The 27,854-nt window shown below is 38.6% G+C and overlaps 2 protein-coding genes and 1 long non-coding RNA gene across 3 annotated transcripts; 2 read left to right on the forward strand and 1 right to left on the reverse strand.

Annotated features, from left to right (window-relative positions):
* Positions 1-649: 649 nt before the first annotated feature.
* LOC105381777 (ras-related and estrogen-regulated growth inhibitor-like protein) lies at positions 650-15,949 on the forward strand. The gene is made up of 7 exons (XM_048629100.1): positions 650-895; positions 9,343-9,435; positions 10,507-10,563; positions 10,978-11,078; positions 12,551-12,742; positions 14,619-14,799; positions 15,052-15,949. Exons 2-7 carry the CDS (start codon positions 9,363-9,365, stop codon positions 15,153-15,155), a joined length of 708 nt encoding a protein of 235 aa, XP_048485057.1. The 5' UTR covers positions 650-895; positions 9,343-9,362; the 3' UTR covers positions 15,156-15,949.
* Positions 15,950-21,411: 5,462 nt separating this feature from the next.
* Positions 21,412-22,238, reverse strand: LOC125490291. The gene is made up of 2 exons (XR_007267589.1): positions 21,905-22,238; positions 21,412-21,675 (listed from the first exon to the last, which is right to left on the reverse strand). It is a non-coding gene; the product is annotated as an uncharacterized LOC125490291 (long non-coding RNA).
* A 2,344-nt stretch (positions 22,239-24,582) lies between these two features.
* On the forward strand, positions 24,583-27,854 carry LOC105383731 (class E basic helix-loop-helix protein 22). The gene is made up of 4 exons (XM_038120747.2): positions 24,583-25,128; positions 26,147-26,246; positions 26,862-27,001; positions 27,342-27,854. Exons 1-4 carry the CDS (start codon positions 24,932-24,934, stop codon positions 27,487-27,489), a joined length of 585 nt encoding a protein of 194 aa, XP_037976675.1. The 5' UTR covers positions 24,583-24,931; the 3' UTR covers positions 27,490-27,854.

A 27,854-nucleotide genomic window follows, 5' to 3' on the forward strand; every position in this document is an offset into this window, starting at 1 on the left:
AAACCACTTAACAACCATAAGTGTTAACAGGTGTCAGTGAGCACTCTTGTATAGCTTTAGGTTCTAGAAACAGTTTAAACCTATAACATCTTGATTATAATTGCTTTGACTAATACCATTTTAACACTTAAACCTGCTGTTAACACTAATTTCATTTGTTAACTCATCTTTATCGCTTTACGTTAGAACTGAGATAATTATAACACAGTTATACAGGTTAAAGTTATAAAAATAGCTGTAACTGAGGGTAAAATGTTTGTTGGGGGGGTCCTGTTATTTTAGTCAGAATCTGTCAACTAGGGACCGTCAATCCGATTAGATAATAAATAAATTATTACATAGCGATTTATCGGTAGAGATGAATTCGCAACTGAAAGAGCTGCTGTAATAATGCGATCCTCAAAAGATTTTCTTTTTCATCCTTATACGGTAACATTACGAAATTCCCACGCTCATTTGTTCTCATTTAATGGAAACAAACGATTCATACAAAGAATTTGGTCACAGGCCGTGCACCGGGGATCAACGCTCCCGTTGCGGCGCGCAGTGACAGCAAAAATTAGGCTTTGGATTCCTCCGATATTTTCGTATGCAGAAAAGAGTGCGGAGGGCGGGCGGGCGGCAGCCGCCATATATATAGCTAGGGCAGGTCGTGGGCCGCCCAGTCGATCGCAAGCCGCCGCCGCGCGCCCGTCTCCCGCGCCCACCGCGATCGCTACAAACACATGTTCATTCAGAAAATCTAACAGACTTCTTCGTTTGCATCCTGCATACAGATTTATAGTGCCATAAGAGACTTAGTGAGGTGCGTTCAGAGACTCGCAGCGCCAGTGCTAGTGTGCCGGCCGACCTGTGGATCCCGGGTCGACGCCATTATTGCATTTCATTCAACCAGGTGAGTTTAATGTTTTTTGTATTTCATATTTTTCTGCTGGAAATTTTCGCTTCCATAGGCAAGGGGGGTTATTACTGCTATTAGACGTTCTGAATGCAAAAGATATGGGATGGTTCTCATAGTTTTCTATCATCTGCACTCCATATGGCCGCGATGTTGTCGCTGCACTGATCGATACGGCTCGAGCTGCACTCCGAACTCACGTCGATGTCAAACAGGGATTACTTTACACCGTTCGTGTGGATTAAATGTTACTCACTAGTGTTTATGAAACTAAAAGCAATACAAGTTGCCCATACCCCAACAAATTAACAGTATGCAGCAATAGCTACTTTTCGTATCCTTTCTTTCTTTGTTTATGGGATTGCGGGAATCTCTATGCTTTGTAGGGAAATGTCTAACACTTTCATGAATGAAGAGATTATATTCTCGCTATAGTATAGTATTTTCTGCAGAGTTTGACTATATAGATGTAGAATATAAGGAGTAGATGCCTAATATTTAGAACAGCTTGTTTACATTGGCTTCATGAAAGACGTGAAGTCTGGAATAAATCATAAAATTGACGTTGGCAAAGCGTAACATAAATAAAAATGAAAAAGAAATATACCTATAGTACTTTTAAAATAAAAATTATGAATTTAATTTGGATGATCTTTCACTCTTGCTTAAAAAATACATATTTTATGAACAGTTGGGTTTTTGCCATTCTTTGTGACTTTAACGACTGCTTTTAACGGCGATTTAACGCAGATGTTCCTAACTTAGTTTCAGCGGATAGCAACAGGATCGCTTTCGTTAAACATTACGGTGAGCGCTCCGCATTATATTTTTATTTATGGAACTATTTTTTTTTTTTTTTTTACATATAATAATATTACATGTAAATGTTCAACAAATTCAGCAATGACGTACCTAATATAATCTTATAGAAATACACAAAAAACCCATAAATTAAAGTTTCTAGTTATAGAACAAAAGTTTTTTTACATTAACCCCCTGAATCGTCCCCTTTCAGCTTAGTATAAAAGGGTCAAGAATCTGTTCATTCATTTGCATGTAAATCTTACCTTATCGCTATAAGTAAGTACCTACCAAGTATAGCCTTAATTTACGACTAAGAGTCACATTTCGACATGTTTTATATTTGGAGTACTTTTATGAAGATTTATTGTAGCTGTATTTCCGATAATGATTGGTTAGCAAATTATTTCTAAGCAACCGATTCTTGGAAATGTACGCCACTAACTTGTTCCTAGAAGTTTATATTGCGACATTGATAAGAATTAACTTATTATTTTGAAATAGATAAACCTTTTAAAAATAAAAGTACTTATATTTCATTCTAGCTCTATATCTTGATATCGTATTTATAACTAAAGCCCTAATACCACAGTCGTATCTATTATACAAATATACACAAACCGTGCAAGGAAAAGCCTGCTGAGGTCGGTGACTAAATCTTGTAAGTTGCTGTATTATATATTATTTGGATTTTGTATCAGAAACCACTTCAGACCAATGCCTTAAGGAATAACTTCGCGAGCTGAAGTACTATAGTAGAGTACGAAAACTATGTAATAATTGTGTACTAAATAATGAATCTTTACTCAAAAGGTTATTATTCAAAAACGCCTATACATATTGCAGTTTTTATAGTGAAACTGTGCTGCACTGGCCGCCTACATTACGACCGTGTGTAAACTAAAAGGCCTGCATCCAGACCAATAAAACACAATCCCACCTCTAAATGGCCACAAACGACAGAAGCCAGACCATAAACAATATTACATAAAACCTAAGCTAATAAAAGTACACAAGCATAACTTTTTAACGAGAGGAAAAGCTTTAAAGTGGAAAATTCCCATCGAGCGTATTATATTCCTGCCTACAACGACAGCGGACAGACGGGTCACTCCATCTTGACGAAATATCAACTAACGAGTGTTGTCTCTCGATCGGTACGTTTAATGCCACTACATAGAGCGGTGGTGGCGTAATGGATAAGGCCTCGTTCTTTTAATCGAGAGGCCGTGGGTTCAAATCCTGGCCTGTACCAATCCATTCTTTCAGTTGTGTATCCTAAGTGCATTGTACTTATCCCAAAACGGCGATATGGTTCGCAACCTATCACGTGAGTACAAATGTGCTGCGAAAAGTGGGTGGCTCGCCTGTGAGCCACCTCTGCCTACCCCTTCGGGGATTACAGTCGTGAGTGCATATGCAGATAGAGTCGTGGTTAGCCCAACAGCGCTCCGAAACTTAGTTACTCGTAGGTAGTGACCCCAGGAGCATCCATTATCATTAGCTCGCCACTCCAGTGAGTTCAATAAGCCGCGCCGGGCACCGTAACTCATTGTTATAACTCTGAGAGGGATTTTCCATTTCATACTCTATGGTAAGGGTGCTTTTCCACAAGTATTTCAGTTAACTACTTGCCTGGAAACTACATAGCACTGATGCCTGTTTCAAAACTATTAAAAAATATATTAGAAAATCAGTGCATATTTTATTGATTTCATACAAGTTGTGCAAATTTCTTATAGATCACGTACAATGCACGATACAATGTACGATACAATGCACGTAGTTCAGTTTATATGTAAGTACCTACTTAATGCAAATTATTTGGAAAATATTTAAAAATTATTAGGTATACTTACCTCGGTTAGCAGGCCCCACACACCAGGCTGCCTGTGCCGTGCGTAATTATCATTGTAACTCCTCTACAAGTTGAAGGATGACGTGAAAAAATACCCTGGACATTGGCAGAAAAGGCTTTGTCTATGTTGATGGATGGTTCTGAGAGCGACGACCGTTCGATTACTGAAGTTTTTCTTTATGGGAGTTTTACGTTCTTCATAATAACATAACGATAGGTAAAAAGATAGGTATATTATACATTATATGTATAGATAGCTACAACTACTAAACCATCGCATATTTAATATGAAGGAAATGTTTTACAAAAAAAAGGTACTTACAAGGTTTAGGTAAACATTAAGTTATCTGAAATAAATGAATTTAATTAATTTAATTATATTAATTAAATATTTTGTAGGTACTTATAAGTATTTAAGTATTGGAAATGCAACATTTACCTACAACGTAGCTAAGAAGGTACTAGTAAACACTACAATTATAGTCCATTCAGTCAGATACGCAAGTTACGATCGGAAAATTTCGTTCAATTGGCCATTTATTAGTCAATTCGTGCAGAGTTACACAAGCTCTGACGTGGATTCAGATAATCTACACAACATCTTCCAATCTAGTAACTATACTTAGCACTTAAACTTTTTTTTCTAAGAAACCAATATCATGATTGGTGCAATAATCACATGTGAATAAATTAAGGTTTGACAGTTCTATATTCACGTCGTAAATGATGTGCTGTCAGAAAACAGAATCCGCTCCATTGTTTGTGGAACAAGTGGGCCAAGTTCACGTGCGCATCTCACTACTGACTGATTGATGATTATATTTTAAGCCCTCGACGAATCGAAGCCCTTGGGCATACACAGGTGGGTGACTCTAGATTAAGAAAAACCAAGATTAACCATGACTCTCGTTGTGTTACCGTTGACAGAACTCGTTCGTTAGGTTTTTGTATGCTAGAGTAAGCCTCCTGGAAATGTTCAGCCTCGAGGTCGCTTTTGTATTCGTAGTAGGTTCACGTTGTAGGTACTGAGAACTGTAACAGTAGTTTACGCATGGCGTCTGAAATTTCACAAATTACACAATTTGTTTTTCTTCGCAGTTAGTAATCGATTTCACGATCACGATCGAATAGCTGTGGGTAGATGTGTTCTAAGGATGCGTATGTATTACTTATATTGTATACATTATAATGAAATATTAATACTGTGGGAAAATACATATCCTGAAGAGATATAAGATTTCAAGATAACTTTGAAGCGCGCAGCCACAACGTAGAGTAGGTCGGTACGAATAAATGAGATCTTCATATTTTAATTATGAACAACGTACCCGTAAGTAGGTTGTTAAAACTAGGCTACACATTCAAGCGTTATTTTCATAATTAACTAATTTGGTTTTGAATATTTAATAAAAATACCTATTAAGTATTATAAATTTGTAAAAAACATCTTAAATTAATATACCGAATATTTCTTATACCTAATTAAGTACTTACATAGGATACTCGTAGTACTCAAATATTTTTTCTTAATAGTCCTCACTTTAACTGAAGTAACATTCTTCATGCTAACGTGCTAACGTGCTAACTATACGTCTATAGGTAGAAATTACCACAAATTTTAATGTTAATTAGTTTATACATTCTTCGCTACAGATAAAATTAATTTTAAAAGCTCGTGCCATTCACCCCTTCAAACCACAAAATATTGCTTTGAAAAAGTTTTCACATATTTTCACGATATTAATTATTTAACATTACGGGCACAGTATTCTGAAAATTTCTGGAAATACACACAAACTTTTTTGTGTTTTTTGGCTTTGTTTAAGGGTGGGTTGCACCATTTAACTTTAACTATTACAAACATCAAATCCCTTGACGAGAGTGATCAATCTTCAAGAGATTTGACGTTTGTAATAGTTAAAGTTAAATGGTGCAACCCACCCTAAGTCTTGCCTTTAGTCCACACCACACCATATAAAACAATAATAATATTACAGTAACACTCTTGTAACAGTTCATAATAAGAATAAGGAAGTAGACGAACAGACGACACACTGACACATGTACCTGTGTAGTGTTACAGACAGGAAGCGCGCGTCTTGATAATGCAGATATAATCTCACTCGCCTCGATCCATTTACTGGACTAATACGGTTAGCTCGAAGTTAGCTCAGGTAGCTTCACTAGACTCCATTAGCCAGAACACGCTTCAAAGACAATTTAATAATAATCTATGTACATTTAAATTTATTTACCCATGGCACGGTAGACATAAGTAGTTTACGCAGGTAAGTACTTAAAAAAGTTGAAAAATTTAGTTACTTCTATTGTGTGTTCTAATGATCTGACCATTGCTTTGTGTTATAATGACAGAACTGGCCCACGAGCACGACAGTAAATCATTTTAAACCAGCAGTTAATGTTGCCCCCAGTAAATATGAGTCGAGCAGGAATACTGTTCCCGAAGGAAATCAGGTTTATTAAATGTTTGCTTGTTTTCCTCGTTTGAAGAACGAGACCAAACACTTCTCTTATTACTGAAAGTCGGCCCGTGTGCTAGATTCGCTTTATATGAACTGAAATTTAATAAGTATTATCGAATACACTTCGTGACCGTAAAGTTTCGGAAAAGCGGTGGAACGTGACTATACAATTTTCATGCGATCAATAAGCGTGACATGTAACATTTCATGGTATCACATGAAGGCTGAATCATTTATATCGGCGTCCTTGGCGGCTATCAGTGTGGCACCAGCTGCCCCGGAGGCCCCGCGACCTTGCAGGCACTAGCACAATGATGACTCGCCGCTTATGCCCGAAGGCCTCGACCTTAGCTCGAGATGAAGGGTTCAAAAGTAAACATTAATAGATCGCTCCCCTGTGTACCCATGGCTTTCTAGCTCCAAGGACAATGTCATTGTTTGTTATTATAACGGAAAATTTCATGCGGGATGCTTTAGAGTTCATCCCTTGAAAGCCTAACAAATGTTTCGATTACGTTAAGCTGTTTTTTATATAATATTAAAACGATTACCATGGCTGTGTGGGCTTCATTGCAAATGTCAGAGGGAGGCGTAATGTACCTACCCGCTGAAGTTACAGCGGCGCAGGCTGTGCCGCCTACACTCGCCTGCGCTAGACACTTGGGCTAGGGATTATTCACAAGCCTTTAAACTCTACCTCAACCGCCCACGGCGCTATAACTGCTAGGTCATGTTTACAATGAAATGTGTTGTGTACGCCGAGAACAAACTATGACTGTATTACTAAAAAAAAACTTTAGACTGTGTTTAACGGTGGTTTAGCCAAACACTAAGTTTTTGTGGTAAAGCCCTGAATGTTTTGTTAGTCTAAAGTGGTTTGATGTATGTAGATAAAAGGTGGCCTTGCAGGTTGTTCCCGGCTGATCCGGGGCACGTGCTTGATAGTCGCGTGCCGCTCTGAAGCTGGACTGATTCCCAATCCCAATTTAATTCATTTTGTTTACGAATACGTATTTTATACATGAATAGCTGGAGGTAAACGACTGTACGACATAACAAATTTTCAGCCGCGTGGTAACAAAGCTAAAGAAAAGTATTGTTTAGAATGACGAGTTCATAAACGAAGCTTCTGCATGTTCACTTTATAAAATTCCACCGTGCATTTGATAAGCATATTTATTTCAGTACGGTAGGTTAGGTATTTCAGACGTTTCTATCTATCACCACCGCGCTCATAAAGTCTATCCTACAGCCAAGTAATTTCTCTAAAATTACGTTTATTTTTGTACGTTATCTGCAAAAAACTGGACACATTCCCGTCGAGAGGGAGGAAGCCGATATATTTTATTTGGCGCCAAACGCAAATAAAGCTGTGCGTCGGAGCGACGACGTCGCGTCTACAGAATGCCGGCGCACGCGCAGGCCGCGCGACAACTCACAATACTGAGGGATCACTCTAGCTTATGCGAAAGTAAGTTTCAGAATGCGGCCTCGTTCACCACGTCTCTATCTCGTTGTATCAAACGTAATGATTGTAATGGGTCTGTCGTTCGTTAGTTTTTTGTAAAGCTAGAGTAGCCTTCTGTTACTTACTTGTATCGGACAAGTTATTTTCAGCGAAACACTCGTTTACAGCCGGCTGGAGCGGCGGAGTCTCGCTGAAAATCCGCTGAATGCAAAAGACCTTTTTACGCTGACATTGGACAAGTTCAACAAACGACATCGACGCGAGCAATTCAAGTTTTCTGAAAAGTGTAAGGTGTTTGAACTAATCACATTAAATGTGCATATCGAGTGCTTAATTCGAATACTGATAAAAAGCTCATTCGACTATACCTTTTCAACTCTCATTTTTATTGTAGAAATTAAATTAATTATGTATTTCTACGTGCAGATTTCAAAAGTTTCCACTAAGTACGCACGAGTACAATGAGCTAACTGAAGTAGGCGTGAAAAACAGATTGTTGACGCGAAAACAAAGCTTGTTTAATTTTGGAAATTATGAAAGCTTCTGAATAAATGTATAAATTTTGGTTTGGTTTCATATATTTGATTCACCAAGCCATAAATCAAACTTACAAAGACATTACCTATGACTTTTGAAAAGTTCATGAGAATGATTTAGACGCCTCTGCCAGTATGCACTGCGTAGAATTTATTGGGATTTCGCAACGGACCGCTACGTCGACGGGATATTTCTTTCATGTTGATATTGGCCTGTTTACAATTCTTTGTTATTGAATCCAATGACGCAATATCGTACCTATAAAATATTTTACATTTAAGCCGCACAGATTTATGTAAAAATAAAAACACATTCAGGAAATTCATTTATGAATGAACGATGTCATTCTCCACGGTCACTTGAAATGTATGAGCGAAACATTTTCAATTAGAGTTTCAGCCGTTAAAAATACGTCTAGGTCTTGGAATGTATGAATGGGTGATGTGATGATGATGGGAGCGATGGATGAGTCAACTGTTTTGCTGCACGGAGTCGTGGATTGTTTTGCTCACGGTTATTCCTCTATTGGCAGGCGACGTTGCGTTGTGCGTGTGACGCGGGCTGCCCTTCCGCTCTGTAAATACTCGGTGAAAGATACACGCCTCGTCGCGTTGTTACCAAGCTATCAGACGTGTAATGGTGTTATTGGAGATATTTTAACGACCCTGCAGATGACATGTTTATCGATCCATCGGTTTACGCTGGAACTGAGTCACGTTTTCGTTTGCTATGAATTTATGATACTCGTATGTTTTCATAATATCATATCGGCCATAAAAATATGAAAAAAAAATAAAGTTTTATGTATCATTATCACGCTGCCAGGTCTATTTATTAATGGTCAAATGAACAATTACACTTTAAAGTAAATATTTCTTAAATGACCGCTTGCTAATTGGAAAATGTCGGTAATTAGCTGCAAATAGGCCCGACGCGTGCCGCAGTATCGAGGACGACACATTTGATGGTAATTGCGGACAAATTGGCGTAACCAGAACCTTGCTCGAGACCGAAGCATCCTCTCGTATCACGTTTCCACTTGGTACTTGGAAGTTGATGTTGTTATACATAGCCTTAGATATTTTTTATTATGTTATGTCCATGAAATAATTAGGGAAGTCAATGCTTTCGTGGAGATATTAGGTTGGTTTCGGATTTTCATCTGAACGGCCTACTTACGTGAAAATTGCGTGCAAAACTTGCAAACACTCATCAAACTAAAAGTTTACAAACAATTTGTCTACAGTCTAATTTATGAGCCCATTTAATTTAAACGTGGTATTTCTTTGTTACAGAGGATCTTCATAAGAGTGCGAGATGCGGGACGAGCGCGCCTCGCTGCCGCGCGTGCGCATCGCCGTCATCGGCAGCTCCCGAGTGGGCAAGTCAGGTGAGCAGCATCATACTGTATAAGGCCAGCAGATAAAGATGGTGGAAATAGAGCCATAGCATCATACTGTATAAGGATAAGGCAAGAGAGGAACGGACTCATGCAATTTAGTGTGGTGTTCGGAGACCTGACTCCTTTCTACTTCCACTGATGGAACCGTTTTCATATTTTTCATTTATATAGGCAAGTTATAAACACCTATACGACACTATAAGTATAAGTATAACAAACATGTATAATAGGTACTCTGCTTTGATGCTAAATTCAAAGCTAAAATACTTATATTACTTACATAAAGTTAGGCAATAAAAGCTAAAACAGAACTGCTGGTTTATACTGCCTACTTAAAAAGTCGCACTTCGTGTACTTACTTAATTTTAACTGATTGTAAAACCTTTGCTTCATGTTCCACTTATAGGTATTTCTATAACATTAGGTAGGTATTTAAAATTACGTACGTGTAATTTAGTTAAAAAAACATCTAAATTTTAAAGTTTAATTCAACTATTAAAACAAAAAAATTAGAGTAGTGTACCTACATTCCACTCACTGAAAACACTGCGGCGGCCTAGATACTAGATAGTATTACATAAATTCCTCGGTGACCCAATAGTTGTGTGATGTAATATTAAACTATCCCTCAAAAATGTTTACTTAAACTGATCACTAACGGACGTTTCAGACAAGGAGATTTATTTGGTATTCGAAAGTTTTCATCAAACTCTTGAACTAGAAAACGGCCGATGAGTCATTGCACTAGCACATTTTCAGTTCGTTAGTATGTTTCTGTCAGTCAAGTTTCACTTCATTTAGAAATAAATACAAATAAACTAAAGATATACCCACATATTTAAAAACTTTGGTAATTATATCGTTTCCTCTATTTCTAACCGTAGACTGGCGCCGAACGACCATTGAAATGTTAAAAATATTGTTCAATTAATTTCTCCCCACCTACGTAATCTTGCCGGTTGACTTTTATATATTTTATTATAAAACAACTTGTAAACTCAATGAAATATGGATGAATTTGTCATCGTACTAATACATAATTTTTTTCGTTTGTTTCAGCTTTGATTGTGCGTTATCTGACTAGACGCTACATCGGGGAGTACCATTCCAACACAGGTAAGAAAGCTTTTTTTTTTTTTTTTTTTAATCTGTTTTTATTTTGGGACTTTTGTCACGGGGTGACGATGACAGTCCCATCGTACCCTAAACTTAATCTACGTACAAAAATAGTGATTATCTTAGCCTAAAAAAGAAAAGGAGGTAAGAAAGCTTAAGTACCTACATTTATCCAGTCTGTGAGAAATTCCTACTAGATCTCAAATAGGATTTTCCACCGTTAAAGCAAGCATGCCCATTCAGATTAGAAAATGTATCCTTTGTTGCCCACAATGCCTAGGGTACGCTGATCTGTTTAAGGGTGCAGCCAATATTCGTCACTGGGGGTCTCCTTTCATGTAGTTTCAGTCTATATTCTCATAGATTTTATTCTTAATTCCATAATATATAATGACTAACTTGCAATTGTTTCAGATCTCCTATACAGACAGACAGTTCCTATAAACGGCACTCCAGTGGAGTTGGAGGTGATCGACGTATCCGGGACCAATGCCGACAAGTTCCCAGCTGAACAGGTACGAATATATAAAATGATTGGTATATTTCAGTAAAAATATGTTTGCCTTCTAGTAAATAAAAAATCAAAGGTCGAATATGAATCAATGTTAAGGTGGAAGTCGTAATTTATGACTATTGCTCACTCAACAGCTACCTACATTCCGAATATCATAACAGAGTCAGCAATGAAAGATGATCGGAAGAGTTTATCAATCGTTGAAATGTAGGTTAACTGTTTTTACACAGACCTTGCAACGTACTTACTGCCCAATATCTTCTTCACCTTCACTGAATTAGTAGTATCTGACATACGACCTTTGGCTTCTCTAAACAATATCTCGCACTATATCACTGCAAGATTAAGGATTTCGTAAAAATCTACCCGACCCAAGGTTTGGCACGTGTTAATGGCATCTTGAAGGATTTCCATAAGTCCACTTTATAAATAATCACATCGCTGGCTGTTATCCATGTCTGATGGCCTGTAGTATAAACCCCTTGTTACGAATTCCTAGCGATGGCTCCAGTAGCAAAACAAACGGGAGATTGTATAAAAAGCGAAGGTGCTTTATGTCCGTGCAAGTGGGTTAATGGTCGGGATTTATAATGCTCCATCGCTGCTCCAGGCGGTCTAGTGACCTGGCGCACTGCGACCGCTGACTCACCCTGGTACCTACTGGTGGACGGAACGTATCGGGAGATTAGTCTATGATGTCAGCGTTTATGTGTGTACCTATGTGTATCGACGTTTTAGGAGAACTTTCAATGAATTCATTATTTTGGGGAACTCTAAAGTATATTACGTTGTAGTGTTTTCAAGTAACAATAGATCTATATCATGCCTTAATCACTGCAGTCCGAAGTTGCTATAAGTTTCCATGATCAAGAGCAAAGATATCACGTCCATTACGAAACACTCCAGTCTTGGAGAAAGCTCATACACTTACAGTATATTTACGGGCTACCTGTTTGTTTATACTGGTGTGCAAAGATAGTAATCTTATACAATGATTCATGAAACAAACATTATGTAGTCTCAAATGTTGGCGCTACCAACAGAAATCTAGAGAAGAGCTTCTCTCTAGCGAATGTCAATCACATCGGCCGGCAAGCGCCCGTGAACCGCGCGACGACGCTAAATATAGTCCGGAATGTCGGCTTGTTGGCTTCCACCCGCTAATTAATCATACGCCACACGCTTCAGCGTTGTCTACTGCGGGCTGGAACGTCCTGAATGGTCAAACTAAATCTATCTCGATGCTAATAGACTGCGGAGAGAGCGAGAGAGAAATGCTTCATTCAGTTTTGTATAACGCGCAAGCTTTCACGCAAAGGGTCAGGTTGAAGGTTTCTCGACTGTTTTTCTTTGTGGAAAGTTTCATCTTCTATCGTAGGACGATGTCAGCTTTGCTGTAAGACTTGTTAGTTTTACATTAATGCCCTAGAAGCCTGCAAGATTCATGCCTAACGTACCATTCACCTTCCCCAGATCCAATGGGCGGACGCGTGCCTGCTAGTGTACTCGGTGACGGACCGCAGCAGCTTCGACTACGCCACGGAGGTGATGAGCTCGCTGCGGCGGGGGCCGGGGGCCGCGGGGGGCAGCCCCGCGCACGCCGCCGCCGCGCCCATGCCGCTCGCGCTGCTCGGGAACAAGACCGACCTCGACCACCTCAGACAGGTGAGTCATTAAAAACAAAAAAAAAAAAAACAAATGACATGCAAAAAGAAGGATGAACTGGCAATGTCACCAACAGCAACAGTGGCAAAGTTGGTGTTGGTAAACAGTACTCGTAATGGTACCTTTTAGGAAATAGGAATGTTTGCTTCGTAGGCGTCGAGGCAGGAAATGAAAAACACACATGGTTAAAAAAATCATTCAAATAATTATACACAAACCTACAGAAAATGTAATGCTGAAAATAAAGGTCTCCATTTAGGTTTCGTTTCGAGCGACCGCTTGTTGACCTTTGATCGTTTATTTCAGAAGATCACTGAGTGGGAGCTTAGACTCGCTGCCCACGGCGCGATCCGTTCTGTTGTCACAAATAATTATTATTGCAAACACTTACGATGGAAAAATTGGGGCAACCGATATTCAGTAATGTAATTTCTTTGAAATTAGTTTTTATAAAACTTTACGCCTACACAAATACTGCTCCCGTAACGTCTCACAAACACGGCTCACAAAGGCCTGTGAAAGTTTACAAATTATTACCAAGATTTTGTTACATAACTTAGCAAAAAGTTCTGAGTGAAATTCTTTAACAAGTTCGGCTATGGAAATATACAAAAGGCTTGTAAGAATTCGCCGTCTAAACACCCGAATCATACAAACCCATTAATAATAACATTTTCAATTATGAAACTTTCTGTTCTAAGCAAAGCCATTGCATAATACGAGTAACATACGCTTGCAACCTTCATAGTTCAAAGTAATTCATAGATCTGGTAAACAGTTAATGACCGAACAAATGTTGCTAATTCTATCCCGCGGAGTGACGTGGCCTTGCCCATCAATTGCCACCGGGGGAATGCATCAAGATCACGTTGCCAACTCTATCATATTCATAGATCTGGACAAGATCAGTATAACCTTCAACTGTCAATTTTTTAACTTGACCATCGGAAATAAACTTTGAGAAAGAATATCCGTAGAATTTCATTATATTCAAAGTCAAACGGCTTTTATTGTCAATTGTTTATGTTATTTAACATTGATGCCTACAACTACAGATCGGTATAACTAGTAGGACTAGGTAGTCTTCATAGTGCTAGTTACGAGTATTGTCCTAATAGCACATGCCTGCAGCATAAGTTTGAAGCATGTTTCAAGTCGAGACAATACGACGTGACAGGCAGCCAGACTTGTTCACAATACGCGAGATACAACGGCGACGTAGCTCTTCATATTTTCACAACACGAGTAGACGGGCCCATTCAGACTATGACAAAGAGACTCTACCATTGAGGGCTGCCAACAGCCATCACAACAACGCACCGTTAAGTTAAGTAACATCTCGACAATTCGGATTGTCTCGAAATCAAAGTAGGTACTTTTCCTCCCTAACAGTAATTAACAAAGGATGTAAAAGGTATTCATAAACTTTATGTACATGGTAACAAATTCGAAACGACTGTGATGCGATAAAAAGGACATTAAAATAACAATGATGTAGACTTTAATAAATTATGTAGGGATCATCCTAAAAGTCGTTGAACACCTACTCTTTAATGTAGTTAGTAGTAGTTGTAGTTAGTAGGAGATTAAGTACCTTTCTGATTACACGGTACCTATCTATTCTTTGTTTAGATAATCAATAAAGCCACTAGAACAGCATGTTATCCTTACGCTAAATTGCCTAAAGTTCCTATTACTGTCAATTACGAACAAAGTATAATGATGTCGATTGCGCTTGACGCGTGACCGACCGCAATAAAACCCTTAGGCCAGTCTGCCGTATCAAATGGCTAGAGAGAGAGAGGCGTCAATGAACTAAGAGCAAAGCTATCTCTTCATGTATTTCTTAATAAAAATACCTTCTTCTTTGCTTCAGGTATCCACCAAGGAGGGCCAGTCACTGTGTAGCTCGCACGGAGCCTCGTTCAGCGAGGCGAGCGTGGCGGACAACTCCAACGACCTGTACCGCTGCGTGGACAAGCTGCTGTCCGAAGTGCGCACCCCCTCGCAGCGCACGCGCAAGTTCTCTGTCACCAAGATGCTCGGCTCTCTTATAGGTATGAAGAAGATTTGTTGTGTTATGTTATTATCAGGTTTTGGGAAGTTGTTCATAAGTAGACTGTTGAACATTAAGATGCATTTCTATTGTATATATTGGTCCTCCTTCCAGACATCACAACACAACCTATCGCAGGCTTTGGTCTACCACAGTTGACTCTGATCCATAACAATTTGCCATTGACCCAACACGTTCACCAAGTGCTACTTCAACATCCTGCCACAAAATTCTAAAGCATTTTTTCCCGCAGGCGGCACCAACAACTCGTCATCAACATCCCGCAGCGGGTCGGTGGTGGCGTGCCCCCGCATGCCCCCGCCCGCGCGGCCGCCGCTCGCCGCCGCCGCGCCCTGACCGGCGGCCGCGCCGGCGCACCGCGCGCGCTGATGCCTCGGGGCCGCCTGCCTGGCCTGCCTGCCTGGCCGGGCCATGGCGCACGTCTTCGTATAAACCTACCCAATCAAGAAGTAGGCTATGATTTTTAATTATAAGTGATAATATTCCACGTTGAACGCTTCGTCTATTGATGTTACTGTGTAACGGCGCTGTTAGAACGTCTCGGGCAAGTGGCAGCCACTACGCAATATTTCATTTGCCTGTTCTTATTGTAAATTTAATCGTGTAGTTAGCAAATATTGGACAATAAATTGTTTGAAGTATAAGTGTTGGCATCAAAATTTAAATCAATGTTTAGTGGTGATATTTTAATAATACTCAACTAGCCAAAGGAAACCAAAGAAAATAGGTATCTAGGTGTTAATAAACAATACCAGGAATTTGTCCAGTTTATTAACTTGTACACTAAACACTTTATACCAAAATATTGTATGTGATACATGTGGGGTAGTTAAAATGTGATTTCTCTTCAAGCCCCCTAGTAGGGTTTCAGTAAATACTAACGATACTGTTAGAACCATAATATTATATGAATGGAAGATAATAATAATCTTTTAACATTAAATTAATCTATGACTTTTTATAAACTATTAGTTATAATTAATCACTTTTCTTACTCTTGTACTGTATCTAAGTACCCAGTACTTCATGTTTCATACTTTTATATGAACTTTTTAATGAGTCACAATATTATTATAAACTAAGTCACAAAATACCTTTTTCAACAGCATAATATTAGTCTTGCTTAGTCGGTGTAACCTTTGCAATGACATATTAGTTTCAGGAAAATTTCCCCTTAAATTCTGTCATTCCAACATCATACTCCTTCATAAGAAAGGCGAAAAATCTGATATCGGAAACTACAGACCCGTTAGCCTGACATCACACATCTACAAATTATTCATAAAAATTATTCACAACCGCATTAGATCTCTGCTGGACCATCATCAACCACCAGAACAAGCCGGTTTCCGACCTGGTTATTCCACCACTGACCACTTACACACGCTCAATCAAATAATAGAGAAGACCAACGAGTTCAACACACCCCTTTACCTTGCGTTTATTGATTACACCAAAGCTTTTGATAGTCTCCACCACCAAGCAATATTTTCCGCTCTTGCAAATCAAAAAATAAACCCGACCTATATTGAACTCGTTGGTGCTATCTACAGGAACAGCACAGCTAACGTGAAACTGGAAAGGCCAGGTCCGGCGTTTCCAATTGAGAAGGGCGTCAAACAGGGCGACCCGCTGTCTCCTAACCTGTTCACAAGTTGCCTTGAGGAAGTCTTTAAGAAGTTGACGCAGTCATGGGAGAATAAGGGCATCGATATCGGAGGCCACAAATTGACAAACCTCCGGTTCGCTGACGATATTGTCCTATTCTCCCACTCAGCACCCGAGCTCCAACAAATGTTGCGAGAGCTATCCACGGCAAGCCTTGAAGTTGGACTGATGATGAACCGGTCGAAGACGAAAGTTATGACCAATAGCACGAAACGTAGGGTTGAGGTAGACGGGCAGGAAATACAATACGTCAATGAGTACATTTACTTGGGCCAGATAGCGTCCTTCGAAAACAGGCAGGACAAGGAAATTGATCGTAGGATTGAAAACGCCTGGAAGAGCTTCTGGTCCATGAAGTCGCTAATGAAGGGCAACCTACCTTTGTCCCTGAAGCGTAAACTCATTGACATGTGTATCCTGCCTGTCCTAACCTACGGTGCTCAAACATGGTCACTGACTGAGTCTCAAAAGTCCAAACTCAAGGTTTGTCAGAGAGCGATGGAGCGCAGTATTTTGGGAGTAAAGCGAACAGATCGCATTCGCAACACCGACCTGCGCTCCAAAACTCAAATAGCTGACGTGGGTGCCAAGACTGCTAAACTGAAGTGGGACTGGGCGGGGCACGTCTGCCGTATGCAGCCGGAGAGGTGGGCAAAAAATGCCACCAAATGGATACCCAACAACGGCCGCCGACGCAGAGGCAGACCAAGAAAGAGATGGCGGGATGACTTGGACAATTTTAACACGGAATGGTGTGAGCAGGCCCAAGAAAGGGATAAGTGGAATGTTCAGGGAGAGACCTTTGCCCAGCAGTGGGACAATAGAGGTTAAGAAAAAAAAAAAAAAAAAAAGTCGGTGTAAAGTTATACGTAATAAATATAATGTTATGATTCAGAATTAATCGTCTGCTCTATACTATACAAATGGTGTATTCAGGGAAATATAGATTTTTTCATTTGGAAAATAAATTTCCACTGTTTGAATCATATTGATGGTTAATGTTCCTTCCGTTTCGTGTGAGATCTCATAAACTATTCACAATTCATTGTTGTTATACTTAGTATCAGTGTAAATGTTATATACCTATGCAATGTAACAAGTAGTTCTACCTTATGTATACTGGAAATGTGGCAATGATAATACTCACTGCAGCAACTTTTACTTTATCTTCTGATATCACGGTCTTTATGGTACGGATAAATAACATTAAATCTTATAAATATTTGAAATACCTACTTATGAGAAACAAATTAAATGTATAGTATACAGGAATCAAAATTCTGTAAGTACTAGTTGTTGGTATTATTCATTGTCATTGTGATATATTGATTCTGTTGGCCGAAAAGATAGTGTTTCTAGTCAAAGTTGAGTCGGCTGTGACAAGATATCGAAGCGATTGAATGATATAATAATAATATGTATATCAAAAATCATTAATAAAATTTATAACATGGAAAAAGAATATTAAAAGTTTAAACTAATTATGCCTATAAATATGTATTTAGGGTATAAAGAGGTGGCTATGGGGTTGATGGTAAATGACGAATGCAGGATTTCTTGAGGCCAAACTATTTACTGATTTTACCAATTACATTTTACAAGTATGTTGTCTAAGTGACGGGCGCGAGACGACTAGCATCTGCGCATTGATCGCTACTGGAAGTTACTAGAAAGCTGACATTGCAAAACGTGACTATAACATGTGTCGCTACATCACTTCCCCCGTTTTTCAAAATTTTTGTCAAAAATTTTCAAGTACAATACGTAATACCTATGTTACAAAAGCCTCTCTTACGGAGCTTTAAACTTGAAACATACAATATCAAACAAAACAGAAATCACAAAATTACATTTCAATACTGATACAAAATTAACAAATCAAACTTATAAATCTCACACAATAAACCACTTGGTAAAACTACGTAGCACTCTGTTCACTCGCGACGCGCTTATCACATTCCGCTGACCGTGCAAGATGAACGCGGCTACCTCGGTTCTGCGAATCCGACCTCGTGTGTGATTGAACCATGTGGGAATTTCCGATCTAAATAGCTTCTTTCTTAGCACTTCTCATCCATCCTGGCGGGAACTTCCTTGAGGACCCTCGAGTGAGCCTCCGCGTGGGTGACCAGTCCACTATGCTCCAGCTCGGCAGCCTCGCAGCGAGGAAAACAATACAAAAATTCGCATACTCCAGAAGCGCCGATTACCGCCCGTTGACCTGCCGTCGTGAACGCGCAATCGTACCTTCTATGTGTTCCGCTCGTCCAGGTGCTGACTTGAGATGCTTCGATACGCTAATTTCTTCTTCGTTGCGTAACCAAAATGTCTGAAGGGGTGATGCACTTCCAGTAGATGATTTTCTTGATGTTTGCGCCTGTTACCCCATGGCCTTGCTGGGGGAGCCGTCTCGTCCGCGCCGTTCCATGCTGCGCCGTTCCATGCCGCGTCATCGCCGTGCTGACTCCATAATTTCTTCCGAAGGTTGCGTGTTCAGATTGTCGGAGGTCACCAATTTAGGGTATAAAGAGGTGGCTATGGGGTTGATGGTAAATGACGAATGCAGGATTTCTTGAGGCCAAACTATTTACTGATTTTACCAATTACATTTTACAAGTATGTTGTCTAAGTGACGGGCGCGAGACGACTAGCATCTGCGCATTGATCGCTACTGGAAGTTACTAGAAAGCTGACATTGCAAAACGTGACTATAACATGTGTCGCTACATGTATATTATCTGTCCAGATAATTAGCTATTCAAAAGTCTAAATACTGTTTAATGTAAATTCTGAAAAACTCTTTCTTAAACCCAAAAGTGCAAAATATCATGAAATGAACGGCTAATTTCGTAAGCAGTAATGGAGGATTAAAAAAGAATTGTAAATATTGCAGTGGCATGGATTTCTAATCGGTATTCAGCTACATGTTTATGGTGCTTAGACTATGATATGAATTGATATACAGGATGATTCTTTTGTAGGTGAACATTTCGTGATATTCCAAAGTCATTGTAACAAACTGTTAAAAAAGTTGTTCTGTAAAAAAAGCTCTGTGCCCTTCTTTCGGATGTGCAAATGTGCATCTACGAGAATCATCCTGTATGTTCGACGTAATAATTATTGTATTATACTCAAGGTGAAGTGTGAAATTTTGTACGGGCAGTAATACTGATTACCAAATCTCGGCCACTGCAAATGTAAAGTGGAACAGTTGTATGTTCTGTCTGTAGATGGGTTGCATTTAAAGGAATTCGATGTAAATGATAGACTCTGTAAAAGATGTCGGAACTGATTGGAATAGGATGTAAATTTTGTAAATATTATTTAACCTGAAAATAGTGTACATTAATCGTATGGAATAAATGAATGTTTCTTTCTATATAAAGTTATAAAGTCGTTTTATTTTTAAATGTCGCTATATTGAGATAGTATTCTCGTCACTATACCCTATACCTACTGCGAAAATCAATGAAATCATCTCGCTCGATCAATTTTAGTGTAGTGTGTAAGTGTAGCGCGGCGTGGTAAGTATAACCATAGAATAACGAGTACTAGTACTTGTACTACTGTACTTCTTATTCTATGGTATAACTTAGTTACTTACAAAACGAACGAAAACTTTCATGCAATGGAATGAGTACCTAGACCTACAGTGTCGTGATTAGAGAGCTGCTGTCTGTAAGCTGCTGGTGAGCTCTATCTGTAAAAAAACATGATTCGCTTACTATTATAACCTGAAAGTCTGCTATAGCCGTATAGTCGTAGGTCAAGCTTTTCTGCGTTCAACTGTTCAACCGGGGAATTTCGTAATAACGCACACCGATATAAGTACCTACCAAATAGTCGTCATTAGTTGTAGCTACTTATTGATGTCGATTCTGAAGGCAGAAATTCTAATTTTAACGCTGTCAAACAAAAAAAAATGCTAGTATAAAATGAGATTTCAAGGAACAGTCATAGAGTCGATTTTTTAACAAAGAATTTAAGGTTTTGACAGCATTAAAATTAGAATTTCCACCTTCAGAATCGACATCAATGGTATCGATTCTGAAGGGCACATTCTAATTTTAACGCTGTCAAAAAACGCTTACATTCTCTCTAAATTTATTTGGCATTCTGAAGGCACCGTTTATCTCCAAAATTAGAGACGTCACTTTAAATTTTGAATCTGACAGCGTTAAAACTATTCAACTTAGGTTAGATGGTCGAATTGGTATTCTGAAGGTGCCATTTTTAGCGCTGTCAACTTAAAATTAGCAACTTTCTTCCTAAATTTAAAAGGGGTCTAAACAGGTGCCTGTTAAAATTATACTAAAATTTCTAAAAGTAAAACCGTGAAATATATGGGAAATTGTTGTTGTAGGTGCATAAATATGGATTTAACTTAGAGCTGATGTGTTGTTTAAGCATGTAAAGCTAATTGCAACGACGCTAACTTATTATTTTTTGCGAAACTACGATGTGAAAGTCACTCTGTTTTTTCATATTATTATTTCTGATCTTTGGACTGAATGACTGAAAAAGTGTTACTGACAAGGTAGGCATGAACCGGGTTGCTTAAAACCACTTAATTTATAGTTCTAGGTCTAAAAATTAATCAACACACCTACCGATCTACTTCAGGATTACACTAGCCCTAACACCTCTTCCAAACGGACCGGCTCTACATACATGAGGAACACCTTAACCTTAACTCACCTACCTGTGTACCTATCTAACTCTCTACTTACCCCTTTCAACTTGTAAGAATATTTTACTCAAAGTGGTCTCTACATAGCTCAAATATTTAACTACCTATTTTGTTACAGGAAAAAACAAGTTTTACCTACCTAGGTTACCTTTTATCTGAAAAATATGCCTCACTTTAAGAAACTATATAGGTACTTACTACTACACTATTACTTTTTATGATAGAAGAAATACATTTTATGGACGTAAAACTTTATTTGGGTGAATAACACACACAACACACACTGGTTGAGTAATTTTTCTGACACCAATATACACAATTGCTTGATTTCATTTCTGTATCTTATTTCCATTATACTTCTAGTTAGTAGGTAGGTAACTAGGTGGTCTGATGGTCGTTTTAGTATTGTTGTCCCGGAGAGGAATTAATATCTTGTATCCAGCGTTTCATGTTTAGTTTATGGGTGTGGTTGATTTTTCATTTTCTTTGTTGTTGTCACTGAAAAATAAAGTAAGTATAGGTATGTTGTATGGATAGTTGACAGAATAAGCTTATCCTTATAGATACCCATTTACACAAAACTTTAAATATTAGAAACGAAAACGCTAGAACACAAACATAAGTAACCAGATAGTTAATAACCAGATGCCCAACTGATAAAAATATTTAATTAGATTTTACGTATATTTAACTTCCTAAAATAAATCGTAAACTTGCACACAAGCACCTTATCGATTTTACAATTGCATATTGCAAACACAAACATAATAATTTATAATAGATGTTTGTTTTGTATTGTAAAGACTTAACAAAAATACTTTAAAAAATAGCGGCAAACTCTTCGGCGGAAAATTCAATATGGCGGTGACGGTGATGGCGCCGCGGCGGCGCGGCGGCGCGCCTCTCTTGCTATCCAGCGCGCATGCGCCATAGAGGTGTACCTAGTGCAATGTTACTTGCTTCCGAACTATGCTAGAATGAAAAAATAATCGATGCTGGATCGATTCCTGGGTAGGTACTTTTTTTATAATCATATGCGTTTTTGGTAAATATAAATACGTACACATCGGAAATACTTAAGTAAGTAGGTACCTACTGATAAGGTATTTATGCTTTTGTAAGTATTCGATACTTTTCATATTCTTATATGAATATCATCCCTTACACAGTCATCTACTTAAGTATATAACGTAACATCATCATCAACTATTAAACATTTAAGTAAGTAAGTAAGTACTTACATTAAATATCGTGGATAACACATAGATGTAGAACTTAGTACCTACTTACATACTTTACTGAAAAACTATTGTTTAAAATACTCTAGTGAAATAATCGATTATATTCGATTATTCTCACTATTTTATCAACTTACCCCATCTCTACTCTATTATATTTTTTTTAATCTCTCGGAAATGTTCATAGAGCACCATAGAAGCATTTTCTAGCCAGAGTTACCAGTTGCAATAATGAATTATGAATATGTTACATAAATATTTGAAATTATCACGAAAAGCAATATAAATGCAGAGTATTTAATCCTTTTAATTATTTTCAACTACTATTTAGGATAATTAAATTTATTTGGAGTACTTTAAGGTTAAAAAAGTTAATCGATGTTTTCGATTGTAATATCCTTAAGTATATGACCACACTCATTTTAAAGACGTCAAATGAGGCTTCTAAATTTAGTTGGCCGTTAAAATCGTTGCCTTCAGAATAGCAAAAATTAGCGCTGTCAGTTAAATTTAGAGATTTTAGCTCATTTTAAAATTAGGAAGTGCGCCCTTCAGAATCGGTACCAATGTATCGTTAAATAAATGACAATGGGCGTTTTGGGACCTATGTCCAATAAAGATGAGACATACATCGTTGGATAGCTCTTTTCAAGTAAGCAAAAAAGTATTATGACGAGAAATCCGTATCAGTTGTCCATTTTGAAATATATTCGTCGGAAGGAAGTATTTTTCTATGGCATTGCACTCTCTCTCCTGATGACAGTTAGGGCATAATACACGTAAACACGTATTATTGAAATTGGATAAATTACTGTCAACTGGTTTTATTTACTGAGAAAATAAACAAATATAATATTATATGAATGATGATCATTTTGTTATAAAAATTAAAAATGAATGTGAAAAACTAACAAAAACATTAAAATTACAGAAATAAAATATAAAAACTTTCAAGGTACGGTTATTCTAATTGGACAGTAAATCAAGAAAAGCGCTTCCGTTATTCATATTCTGCAAAAAAATACCTTTTCAACGACGTATCAGCGTATCATATATTTGTGCCCATCATTATTTTTGTTCTAAAATCGTGTAAAGTACCTACCTAATTAGGTAGTGTGATTATTATACATATAGGGAATCATCAGCCTCATCAGGCAAGCGAAACACGGAATGATCGAATAAGTAAATTATATAGACAAGTAAATTAACTTGGGTTGGGATCAATGACCTCGCCTAAAAGGACTATTAGGAGCCTACCTATAGGTACTTAAGTACTTAAGATGTCGCGGAATTGAAATCGAATCACGGACGGAATACAAATGAACTCGCAATCTGCTGAACAAACTCCGAAAGTCCAAACTGTTCGTCGAAGCCTACTTTACAGCAGAGTAGGTCGCCGTTATTATTTTAAATTATACCTACCCCAGATACCGATGTCATTACTGAAAATAGGTTGAACATTCGGCAATTTTTTACATAAACTGCCCTCACCCAGTTACATAAACTTTTAGTAGAAAAGGAAAACCTATTATTTTGTATTATTTCCAGTCTAGTTATTACTCTGCCCTAAATTTTACTCAATTTGTGTTATTGCTGATGAAAAGCCGGGTAGTACCTAAGTACTTACGAAAGTAATTGAACACCAACTTTAAGTAAGTACCTGTACTAACATTAATCCATTACGAAGTAGGTTGATTATTTCCTTCGTCAACGTGGTTAAAAATAGAAACATTTCCAATCGGATGTCATGCGATAATCTGTTAAATTCCTAATAATATGGGACACCCGAAAGGTATATTTAGATTTAATTGATGAAAGTCTAGAGAGATCAGAGATATCATTCATTCAATTCAAAGATCAATTGTCTTAAAACACACACAATATAAAGGTAAAGATAAGCTCTGAATCATATATTTCCTCACGAAATCCTGAAATTTTGAACTATTTAACATTAGGTACGTACCTGCCTACTTGAAAATGTAATAAGTAATTAAAAAGTTTCTTGTTTATCTATTAGTCAATCGGCATAATTATGTATTATTATAACTTGTAACTAGAACTAGATTGAGATGCAAAACCTTTGTCCATACGCCAAATATATTGTTAAATATTTTTAATAGTTTTTTTATAGATGCATTATTCATAAAGCAATAACCAAAAGCGTCGCTAACAATGTCCGGCGTCGCTGCACCGAGAGTCGCGAGTCGAGCGATAAATCACAATCGAATCGCAGAACAATGCTCCGCGCGAGATCTCGGGAGGGGTGCGCGCCCTAGCTGCGTGGAGCTGCGGCCACCCCTGTCCTCCACCCTCTCCAACCCTTAACACGAGCGTCATTAGGTTCAAATTGAAACGTACAACTACATGAAAAAGTTTGCTCATCTGAATCCCAATCGATCTGCTTCCCCGAGCACAACACACGCCGACCACCAGTCTCGGGCTGCGAGCGTGGCCGCGAGCGGCTTTTTCATTTTCCTAGTGTTTTCTGAGTGATGTGCTAGTGTTTTGGTCCTAAGATGGAGGGGCGGAGGTCCTGGGATGGTGTGCCTTTGGGGGAGGCTCATTCTCCGCCTCAGTCGGTGCCGGGGCGGCGGACGCCGCTGGGCGCCGTGGGGCTGGGCGGGTTCTACATGCAGGGCGGGCAGCCTCCGCCCCAGCACTGCTACCCGACGGACGAGAACCAGCCGGAGCCCGGCACTAGCTACGGACAAAGGTAAAAACAGCTGTTTTTGACTCTGATGCATAGTAGCACGCATGCGCAGAGCGGCGAGGCTGGATGCTGGGCTAGATTTTATGTTATTTGATTATATGCAAATATGAGATGCTTTAATGTTCTATGATGAACAAAAGACAGACAGAACAATAGACCACTTTCAATTTGAAAACCCTATAAGAATCATACGAGTACTATTAGCATCAGGGTGGACTACTAATGCCGACCGCTGTACATTTTTTAAATCCAGAGTCATTATAAGTCTGAATGTAATCTAATAACGTTGCCCACATGAACATAAGGCCACAAACAACGTCAACAGTACTCTGGAGGGTACAGGGATGGAGTGACCATCTGTGCACAATGAGACAAAAGCTTTCCACCCCTAACCTAACCCTAAGTATTTTGTTCGCAATCACGATGATTTTCGCTGTTGCCAGAGATATATTCGATTGTGATTTGTAGATGTGGCTTTAGAATAATAACACTTATAAATAATGATAAACCAAAATCATTATTCAATTAATTTATCAGATTTTAAAAATCGTTCCTTTTCAATCAATTTACTTTCGAATGTACTTTGACTGTGTTAAATTTTTCTTTCACATGTATTTCAGTTTGTTGGTTTATTCAGCTGCTTTCGGATCAATGACTTGGAAATTCTCGCTTAAACACTATACTTTCCATAACTCTACATTAAAAACAATCAAATCTACTAACAATCGTTATAGATCGCTATGAAAAAAAACGGGGGTAGAGACGGCCGTTTGCACTTGTCACGCACCACTGGTTCATAGGTCCTTGTCAAATTGAATCACCATGAGGGCAGATCAGGGGCAGATTCGTTTCGATGACGACACGACGTGTGAAACAGTCCTCCCTATGTTCAAAAATAACTAAGTATTTATACATAAATTTTAGTCTGATTACTAAGTAATATACTATGTTCCTCTGGGAAGACTCTTACGGGAGGATTATTTAAGTAGTCAATTAAAAAAGTTTTTTCTTTTCATTCCAGTGGGTCCATGGGAGATGGCAAATCAAAACAGAAGATGCGTCAAGGAAAAACTGTCCGACTGAACATAAACGCACGGGAACGAAGAAGAATGCATGACTTGGTAAGATTCTTATTCTTATTGGATAAAACATTGAGTATGAATGGTCACCCGAGTCCGCGTTGTTCTATGGGATAAAATGATTAAGTACTTTTTCTAATAGATACCATTTACCTACTACAGTACTACAAATACACACAACATAAGTATAGCAATAATAAGACAGCAGTTGTTGGACCGAGTCTAGTATGAAGTTCCTTGCTGGACATACTCATCCACCCATGGAAGTAGACTATACTTCGATGCATCCACCAATAAATAATAGACCTAAAGGGCCTTACCCTTACCACAAAAAGTAAGACAGTATTTAACAGGAGTTTCGCGCTGTCAAACGCCTACAAAATCTGTCAGACTTCGTTTTAAACACTTGTTAAACAGTGTTTAAAGTTTTTTGTGGTAGCACAGAAACAGTCTTGAGAATCTAGATCGTCTTCATAATTCACAGCAGAAAACAATATGTATTGCCTTATTTAGTCTGTAGATAAATACTAATTTTGAATCATGACTCAAATGACGTACCGACTGAAAATCGTAGCCAAATGTCTCGTTAAACATGCATAATATTTTAGCGACTTTGTAGCAACAATTTGCAATGTGATCTATTATGACTGTTTCCAGAATGACGCACTGGACGAGCTGCGCGGCGTGATCCCCTACGCTCACTCACCGTCCGTCAGGAAGCTGTCCAAGATCGCCACCTTACTGCTCGCCAAAAACTACATTCTCATGCAGGCCAGCGCATTGGAGGAGCTGAGGAGGTATGACGTAGACAAGTCCGTCTAGCGACGTATTATGCCGTCGTCGGCTGACGTAAACGATGCATTTTCCTCATAATTTCGTTGCTGTTGCAAAACTGTTAGTTATTATTAGGAACTCATTTGCTCGTCATGTGCATTTCACATCGCCTTTTAAGGTTTCCCTAGGAAAATGATTTCTAACGATCGCATGGAATTTTAGCAACACACGCAATGGGTTAAGTAACCCATTTCAATCCCTAAGTTTACATGCGACTATTCTTCAGTCCACAAAAGTATTGCTGGGTTAATAACATGTACCTATCTGAATATTGAAACTAACACAGACTCCTCAACGTTTCAGACTGGTCGCCTACCTGCAAGGCACGGCCACAGCCGCCGGCATCGTTCCTCCCGCTGGGTTCGACCTGGCCGGGTTCCCCGCCGCCGCCAAGTTCCTGCAGTCAGGCCCCTCCGCCGCGCCCCCGCCGCCCCCCGAGCCCCCCTCTTGAGACGCACTTATCAAGCTGGAACCGCCCATGGGCTGAACACCATGCCTTAACGTAGTAAGATGCGATGGATATCTTAAGGATATCAAGCAAGGGCAAGCGAAAATATTAAGAATAATTTGACACTCGATCAATCTCGACTAGACTAGACTAATCTAAGCATTTCAAATCTTTCTGTATGAAATTTGTGTCGTAGAACACAATAAAGCGTGGCAAGGCATCGACCTCTTTCTTAAATTAAGTAATACGTATGTAGTAGTTATTTTGGTTAATTAGATTATAGAATCCGACAACATAAAATAATCTCAATTATTAACCCTGAAAGTGGAAGAATCTAATTGATGATGGGCGCTCAACTCTCGGTTTAG

This window comes from Plutella xylostella, chromosome 4 (assembly GCF_932276165.1).
Source record: "Plutella xylostella chromosome 4, ilPluXylo3.1, whole genome shotgun sequence".
Classification (NCBI taxonomy): Eukaryota; Metazoa; Arthropoda; class Insecta; order Lepidoptera; family Plutellidae; genus Plutella; species Plutella xylostella.

Bases quoted from the DNA above. Each gene is read 5' to 3' on its own strand.
- LOC105383731 (XM_038120747.2), top strand. From the start codon at position 24,932: ATGGAGGGGCGGAGGTCCTGGGATGGTGTGCCTTTGGGGGAGGCTCAT. The intron at 25,129-26,146 runs GTAAAAACAGCT...TTTTCATTCCAG, and splicing joins GGCACTAGCTACGGACAAAG to TGGGTCCATGGGAGATGGCA. The intron at 27,002-27,341 runs GTATGACGTAGA...TCAACGTTTCAG, and splicing joins GCATTGGAGGAGCTGAGGAG to ACTGGTCGCCTACCTGCAAG.
- LOC105381777 (XM_048629100.1), top strand. From the start codon at position 9,363: ATGCGGGACGAGCGCGCCTCGCTGCCGCGCGTGCGCATCGCCGTCATC. The intron at 9,436-10,506 runs GTGAGCAGCATC...CGTTTGTTTCAG, and splicing joins CTCCCGAGTGGGCAAGTCAG to CTTTGATTGTGCGTTATCTG. The intron at 14,800-15,051 runs GTATGAAGAAGA...TTTTTCCCGCAG, and splicing joins GATGCTCGGCTCTCTTATAG to GCGGCACCAACAACTCGTCA.